This window comes from Olea europaea, chromosome 20 (genome assembly GCF_002742605.1).
Source record: "Olea europaea var. sylvestris chromosome 20, O_europaea_v1, whole genome shotgun sequence".
In the NCBI taxonomy this organism is placed as follows: domain Eukaryota; kingdom Viridiplantae; phylum Streptophyta; class Magnoliopsida; order Lamiales; family Oleaceae; genus Olea; species Olea europaea.
Genome location: NC_036256.1, coordinates 4,128,233 through 4,136,961, shown reverse-complemented (window position 1 = coordinate 4,136,961; position 8,729 = coordinate 4,128,233). Strand labels below are relative to the sequence as shown.

General features: G+C 33.3%; 1 protein-coding gene across 1 annotated transcript in view; it reads left to right on the top strand.

Annotated features, from left to right (window-relative positions):
* LOC111369452 (AT-hook motif nuclear-localized protein 7-like) overlaps positions 1 to 3,659 on the top strand; it is a 4,815-nt gene extending 1,156 nt beyond the window's left edge. The window contains exons 2-5 of the mRNA XM_022990970.1: positions 357 to 424; positions 520 to 651; positions 1,937 to 2,098; positions 3,111 to 3,659. Coding sequence (XP_022846738.1) covers positions 357 to 424; positions 520 to 651; positions 1,937 to 2,098; positions 3,111 to 3,437 — 689 coding nt within the window. The 3' untranslated portion in view covers positions 3,438 to 3,659. The remainder of the gene's footprint in view (positions 1 to 356; positions 425 to 519; positions 652 to 1,936; positions 2,099 to 3,110) is intronic.
* Positions 3,660 to 8,729: the final 5,070 nt, after the last annotated feature.

Genomic DNA, 8,729 nt, shown 5'->3' with positions numbered 1-8,729 from the left:
AATGACCTAGGGTTTTTCTCATTGTGTGTCTATTTTGGGGTGAGGTGGGGTTTGGTGTCCTTGGAATTTGCTCTGAGTTCATTGTTTAAGCTGCCATTAGACATTCCCTTTGACTAACATCCTTGCAATGTTATTTGCATTTCTGTGCTACTATCGATCAATCTTTAAAAATATATCTCAAAAAAATTGGTAAAATTTGGATCTTTCTTGTATTTCTCTTTCCTTGATTAATTTCACTTTTGATTTTTTACTTTGTTGGTTCTTGTGGGTTCTATTTTTACTTTTTTATTTTTTTTCCCTCATTGCACGGTACTTTGATAATGCTTTCTTACAATTGTTTCTTTCGATCCATGCAGGTGAATTGTTCACGGCCACAGCAGGAAGGGATTTTACGCCGCATGTAATCACTGTATATACCGGAGAGGTAGTGAGAATTCTGTTAGCTCTTAAAATGATCTTTTTGCAGATTCACCTGTGTTTCTGACATTCTATGTGGTATTTGTATTTTGGAATACATAGGACGTTGCAGGGAAGATCCTTACATTTGCTCAAAAGGGCGTTCGAGGGATTTGCGTTCTTTCTGCTAATGGTTCTGTCTCCAATGTTACAATTCGCCAACCCGGTTCTTCTGGTGGTATCTTGACATATGAGGCATGGTCTCATTCGATTGATGCCAAGAGAAAAGAACTTTGCTTTTTTATTATTTTATGCTTATATTCATTTCAACTTGCTTTGGCTTTTTCGTCGTACTAACACAGATATGATCTTTGCTGTCTTTGGGATGTCAACGGCTTTTCATTTTGATTCACGCAGCATGCACATACATAGCATCTTGCATCCACATTTCTGCAATTCCCGAAGACGTTATTTTTGGTTTCTTAGGACTCTGCAATGGTATGGTTAGTGTGGACTTAGAGCATCTCCAACGGTGGTGTCAAATTAGATGTAAATTGGTATCTTTAAAACTAATTTTTCATCCTCATTTACATTCCGGTAGATCTAAATTTAAATTTTGCCCCAATTGAAAGATTTAAAACCATTTTTTACCTCTCCAGAATGGAAAAAATATGTAAATTTACATCTTTTTTCACATTTTCCGCCGGAAAATGTAATTTGCATCTCTCCATTAGAGAGGTTTCATACCACTTTGGAGATTTAAATTTCTATCTTACATCACCATTGGAGAGTCTCTTAACGTTGCCCTATCATGCTAGTCATTTGCTTAGAATTTTTTTGCTACATTGAATTATGAACTCATTCTTTTCGTGCTTTATCTTGTTGCATGAACTTTAGCGATTATTCCTTTGAATCAAATTGAAGTATGTTATTAGGAGAATGTCGTGTTCAGGGTACGACAAGAAATATTTTTTTGTATTGCGTTGCGCTGATCCTAGTTAAGTATTTGCTTGAAGTAGCATCTGGAGAATGCCATATTTTCAGAGCATCAAGCTTTTCCTCACTCAGTTCTATAATTAAGGGGTACTTATTAGTTGTTCAACAGTAAGAGAGCACCTTGATATTTAGGGAACATGAGACTATTATTTATGATAAAAAGGAAGATCCCTACTATATAAAACTACACCCTGGTGTTGCAGAAATTGGACTCAGGAAATTTTCAAATTAAATAGCGTTTTTATTCACCTCGTCTAGAAACCTATAACTCTGGATACTCCATTCTTTAAACGCAGTAAACATGAACCATTAGATATAAAACCAAATGTCTGTAAATAACAAATGTGCAACTGCAGTATAGATATTTGACTTGAAACGATATCCATGTATAGTTCAAAAATGGAGTTACCTGAAAAGCATATGCAGGTATAATATGTATATTCTTTAATACTTTAATCTAGAGAACATTTTCAATTGTTTTTTAAGATATCATAATCATGTTTGAGCTTTTTGAGTTTGAATTAAAAAGTTGCAATTCGTGCAGGGGCGCTTTGAGATTTTAACTTTGACAGGATCGTTCACATTTTCTGAAAATGGTGGGATAAAAAGTAGGATAGGCGGACTAAGCGTTTCTTTGGCTGGCCCTGATGGTCGTGTTATTGGTGGTGGAATTGCGGGTATGCTAACGGCTGCTACTCCAATACAAGTAAGGCCTTTTCATCAGGCAGTATGTGAACTTTTTATTTCGCTAGCTACTTGTGATCTCTATCTATATCCTGTTTGGCACCCATTTTTATTAAAATGCATTTTTTTCTCTCTTCTTTTCAACCACACATTTTTTATTAAAATAATATTACACGTAAATCAAAAACTTTTTCTTATTTTTCAACCACACATTTCCCATCAATTTACTATTCAAAAATGCATTTTCACATAACAATTCCAACCAAACACCCTCATAATCTACTCCTCGTGCTTATACTCCAGATCGTGTCTTTAAGTGATATGATACGTTCTGAATCCTTCTAGACTTGCGTATCTTTTTTGTTGGAAAATCTATATGATACAACTTCTTTTCTAGATATCAAGCATATGTTTCAGAAATATGAGGCATCTTGCTATTTGATCCCTTGATAAATGTTTCTGGAAAAGATATATTTTCTTCTGAATCATTAACTATGGATTGTAAAGCATAAGAAGAAATTTTGAAAACTACTGACTTCCAAAAGTTTCTGCTTTTCTGGTCATCTCTTCGTCCGCATTTAGGTGTCATCAAAAAGTCAAATGATGGGAGATAATTGACATAATGCCTCAGAAACAGATAGATGTGACCATATTCCTACATTGTTGTAAATTGTATTAGTTCAATGTTGCACACAGGCGTACTTCTTTTTAGCGTTGATCTACTGTTTTGTGTACTTACTAGTTGTCAATTACGTCTTTGAATCTTTTTATCATCTTTGTTAATGGAAAAGCTATTGAACAATGGTGAAATTGGGCACATTACTCCTGATTAGACAGTTTTGCTGGGTTAGGCACGCTGTACTCTATGTTCATGTCCGAATTCCAAAAAATAAAAAATAAATTCGGGGTCGGTTAGAAGATCCGTTTTCCATTAATCTGTGGTCTTGGGCCGCTGTATGTTAATCTAAATGAAAGACTTGACACTTCCATGTATTCACTGCAAAATTTATGCGTATTCTGATTTATTTTGACAGATTGTTGTTGGAAGCTTCATGCCAAATGGTTACAAGACACCTAAAAGAAAGCAAAATCTTGAATCCAGAGTTTCTTCTCTGATCCATAGTCCTCCGGCTACAATGACAACAGCAACACCAATATCGCAAGTGGCACCAGAAATCAACTTCCCACTAGTTCCAACGTCTCAATTGCCAGTGCCGAATCAGGGAGAAGCAGATAATAACACGAACACTAAAGAGTGTCAGTACTCCACATCTACAGTTACTGCTAACTGGAATGGTACAGAGCCAATTTCTGAACAGAGACCATCTCCCGACATTAACATCTCTGTATCTGTTGATTAGCAACGAAACAAGTCTATAACCAAGTAGATTTATGATACGGTAATTCCAGTTATTAGCTTTAGGCATATGAAAGTGAGTCAAAAGGGGACATGGTTAGTTATATGATGCATAATTTCTCTTTTTCCTTATTCTTGTGAACATTTAGTTTAGATTCCTTGTGAATTTTCAAATGAGGTGTTATATTGTTGTTCAAAATCAATCAAACGTTTGTGGAATGGAAAATGGAATCAAAAGCCATAAATTGGCCTATGCGGTCTTTAATGTCATGGGATTAAAGATGAAAGAGAAAAATACAGAGTTGAGGGATCTCAATATCCTTCTAATAGTGTGGTCGCATAGGAGTTTATAGAGAATTAGAGCTTCGCCATCTTTTGATACATGCAATCGCATAGAACAAGATTGTAGCCGTTAATGATAATTTTGGTTTAAATTTTGGTGGCCTTTCATTTAATTTTGGCACCACTTCGTGAAGTTTGTTTTAAATCTATAAATAGGTGATCATTGTTCATCGCTAGAAGATTGAAACACATAGAATTCATTTGATTCCACGAAACAAAAGAACATCAATGTTTCCTCATATTCAATTCCTTTCTTTGTGTTCTTGAGTTTTGGAGGATTTTACTTAATGCTTGAGTGATTAATTCTTTTCAGGGCTTGATAATTCCTGCAAACCATTTGCCCAGTACCCTTGAAGCATCTAATTTCAATTTGAGAGGGGGCAAATATTGTTTAAGGACAACGATATCGTGTTCGAGCCTTCTATTTCTATATTCTTCTTGGCTTTATTCGTGTTTCTTCTCCATTTCTCTCGTGTGAAAGAAATATTTTCTAACAATCTCAAATGATATTTCTGTCAAATGGAGAACGAAATCACTATGACGACAATCAAATTGATGAATCAAGATCTTGTTCAACTAGATCGCTTTGATGACACTAACTTCACAAGATGGGAGGACAAATTGAAGTTTCTACTAACGGCACCGAAAATATACTACATTCTCGATTCGAAATTGGCACCACTACTAGAACAAACAAATGGAGAAATCGAAGCCATAAAATTTTAAAGACAAAAGCAACAAGAGGATGAACTTATATGTTGTGACCACATACTCAATGCATTGTCCGATCGATTGTATGATCTCTACACCAACACATCCCCAGTGAAAGAAATTTGGAATGCATTAGAGAGTAAGTACAAAGTCGAAGAAGAAGGTACCAAGAAATTTTTAATTTCCAGGTATTTTGATTCTAAGTTTTTAGAAAATATTCCTCTTCTTCCCCAAATTCATGAATTGCAATTCCTCGTCAACAAGTTGAAAGCAATCAAAATTGAAATCCCGAAAACTTTCCAAGTGGAAACAATTATTGCAAAACTCTCGGGGACTTGGAAGGGATATCGGAAGAAGATTATGCATATTTCCAAAGATTGCTCTTTAAAACAATTGCAGATACATCTTCCCATCGAGGAAGAGTTACAGCAAATGCCATAGAAAAGATCGAGCCTTCTAAATCCAACAAGAGAAAGTCTTCCATGAACTTTAACAAGTTTAAGAAGAAGATCAAAGGCAGTTATTTTGTATGTAAAAAACTTGGACATTATGCAAAGGAATGTCGACACTGGAAAAAAACAACTCTGAGAGAAAAGTAAACTACATCAAAGAAGACAACATTATGGCCATCGTAAGTGAGATCAATGCTATCAAGGGTAAGGTTCCCTATTGGTGGTATGTTACATGTGCAACCTTACATGTTTCATATGATAAATCATTGTTCAAGACATACTTTGAAGTGGATGGAGATCACGAAATTCATATGGGTAACGAAATTCGATCCAAAGTAATTGAAAAAGAAAATGTAGAAATATCTTCACTTTTGGTAAGACCGTTACCTTGACTAATGTGTTGCATGTTCCCGACATGAATAGAAATTTGGTTAGTGAAAATCTCTTGGGAAAATCAGGCGTAAAATGTGTTTATGAGTCCGGTAAACTTGTATTATCCTTAAACAAAAAATTTGTTGGTAAAAGTTATTCTTGTGAAAGAATGGTCAAACTATATATTGGTGACAAGTTGAATAATAATAAAGTTGATTTTGCTTATATTGTTGATTCTTTTACTTTGTGGCATGCTAGATTAGGACACGGGAAAAAGTACTATGACGAGAATGTTAAAATCTAATTTGATTTCACACAATGAAAACGATGTATTTGAATGCAAGACACGTGTTGAATCTAAAATGATTAGGAAGCCATATCAAAGTGTAAAAAGAACTTCTAGTATTATCGAATTAATTCATACGGACATATATAAATTAAATGGAATGTTAACTAAAGGTGAAAATATGTATTATATTACCTTTATAGATAATTCCTCTAGGTTACATATATTTATTTGATGAAACATAAATATGAGGCTTTTGATCTGTTTAAAACATATAAGAGTGAAGTAGAAAATTACTTAAGCAAGAAAATAAAAATTTTAAGAAGCGATAGAGGTGGAGAATATTTTTCTAGTGATTTTAATTTATTTTGTGAACAACAAGGAATTGTCCATCAATATTCAGCACCTAGGACACACGAACAAAATGGTTTAGTTGAAAGAAAAAATAAAACTTTAGTATAAATGATAAATGCTATGTTAAATTATCCTAAGTTGCCATTCAACTTGTGGGAGTAAAGCATCGTTGAGTGGATGTAAAATACTAAATAGGATTCCTTCAAATTTTAGTAAAGTTTCGCCTTTCGAATTATGGAAATGGATAAAACCTAACATTGGATACATCAAAGTGTGAGAGTTCTTACTTATTGTAAGAATACAAACCCTAATAGGACCTAAAGGCATCAAATGTACCTTTGTTCGATATGCTACTAATAGCAAATTATATAGATTGTTAAATTTGGAGACTAATGTGATAATTGAATCCAGTGATGTAGAGTTCTTTGAAAATTCACTATCTTCGGATAATGAATTAAGGAAAATTCATAAAAAAATTCCAAACTCTAGTGGAACACAAGACAAAACATCTTTTAAAAATGTTAATGAATCTAGTGAACCTCGAAGAAGCAAAAGAACTTGAATTGAGAAGTCTCTAGGACCAGATGAAATTAACTCTCAACTTATTTCCTTTATGTTAGTAGAGAAAAGTGAAAAGAATGTTGTAAGAGCAATTCTTTTTGTTTTACAAGTGAAAACTAATCCTAAAACTTATAGAGGGGCTGTGACTTCTCGAGATAGCATATTTTGGAAAGATACAATTAAAGATGAAATGGATTCAACTATGTCGAACAATACATAGGAACTTGTCAATTTATCCAAATCTATTGGATGTAAATTGGTGCTTAGGAGAAAATATAATGTTGATGGTTCTCTTAACACCTTTAAAGCTAGATTAGTGGCTAAAGGTTATCGATAAAAAGAAGGAATATATTATTTTGATATTTATGCACCGGTAGTTAGAATAACATCAATTAGGATATTATTCGAGCTGGTTTCGATACATGACTTACATGTTCATCAAATGAATGTCAAGACGACATTCTTAAATGGAGACTTTGATGAAAAGGTCTATATGGAACAACCTAAAGGATTTGCACTATCAGGAAATGAACATAAAATATGCCAGTTAGTGAAATCGTCATACAGTTTAATACAAGCACCTAAGAAATAGCAAGAAAAGTTCGACCTAGCTATAATATCATTTGGTTTTTAGATATAATAATGTAGATAAATGTTTATATTCCAAATTATGTTATGTAATATTTATTTGCTTATATGTTGACGACATGCTGATTATAAGTAATCACATGTATGAAATAGAAGAAATGAAAAAGTTTCTATCTTCCACATCCAAGATGAAGAATCTTGGAGAAGTGGATATCATTTCGGGTATCAAAGTTACTAAAGATAGTGGGGGTTATAATTTAAATCAGTCACATTATATTGAGAATGTAATAAATAAGTTCAAGCATTCGAACATAAAAGAATATATTACCCCTATTGATCCAAGTTCAAAACTTATGAAGAATGATGAAAGGGTAGTTGTTCAATAGGAATACGCAAGTGTTATAGGAAGTTTAATGTATGTTGTGCAATGCATTAGACTAGACATAGCATTTGCAATTAGTAAGTTTAATCAGAGAAATGAAAATTGGAAGGCCGTTGAAAGAGTTCTAGGATACTTAAATAAAATCAAAAAGTTAGGTCTACAATATACTAGATTTCCGGCTATATTAGAAGAATTTATAGATGCTAGTTGGATATCAAGCACGGGAGAAAGTAAATCTAATTTGGGTTGGGTGTTTACGTTTGTAGGAGGAGCTGTTTATTAGAAATCAAATAAACGAACATGTATAACATATTCGACTATGGAATCCGAATTTATAGCATTATCAGAAAGAAGCTGGCTTAAGGATCTACTATATGAGATACCGTTGAGATCGAAGAACATAGCTTCAATATCTATCGTGTGTGATAGTCAAGTCACCTTAGCAAAAGTATACAATGAAGTATATAATGAAAAGTCTAAACATATGAGTCTTAGACAAGATTACATAAGGAAATTAATCAAAAGCCGAATAATTTTCCTCAATTATTTAAGTCAATCGAGAATTTAGTGAATCTTTTATCTAAACCTCTAAATAGAGATTTAGTGACGTCTACTTCAAGAATAATGTGGTTGAAACTCTTGAACTAAAAGGTTCACCAATGATAACAACCTTACCTGTTATTACTAAACAAGTAATCTATAGATTCAAAGGATAACAAGTCATTCGATATGTTGATAGTTTTAGCATTATAAATCCGTGATAACCCTATTCGAATTGAATAATGCTGATTGCAACTGAAATGATGGTTGAGTTTTAAGCACTTAATGAAGTTCAGTAGTAAGTACAAGTATCTCTCAAAATAACAAAAATGCTGGAAGAACTTCACCTAGATAAATTTCGAGGTGGTGCTGCCTCAATAGAGAGTTAGAATTTCTCTCTTAAAAGTTTGTCGAAAAGGATAAGCGCAATGTCATCTAAGCGTTAAGCAAGTTTGAGGAACTTGAGAACTCGTGATACTTATGTGTGTTCTTACAGGCATAGTCATAAGGAATTATTGGTTCAAAGCTTCAATTCTACTTTTGATTCTGACTTTACTTTGTTTGAATTGCATTATGGTTAGATTGAGATCGAAAGATATCTAATCCGTATGCATGAGTATTGTATTTTTGAATATGAGGTTTTATTGAATTTTGAACAAATGGAAGATTGTTATATTGTTGTTCAAAAGCAATCAAACATTTGCGGAA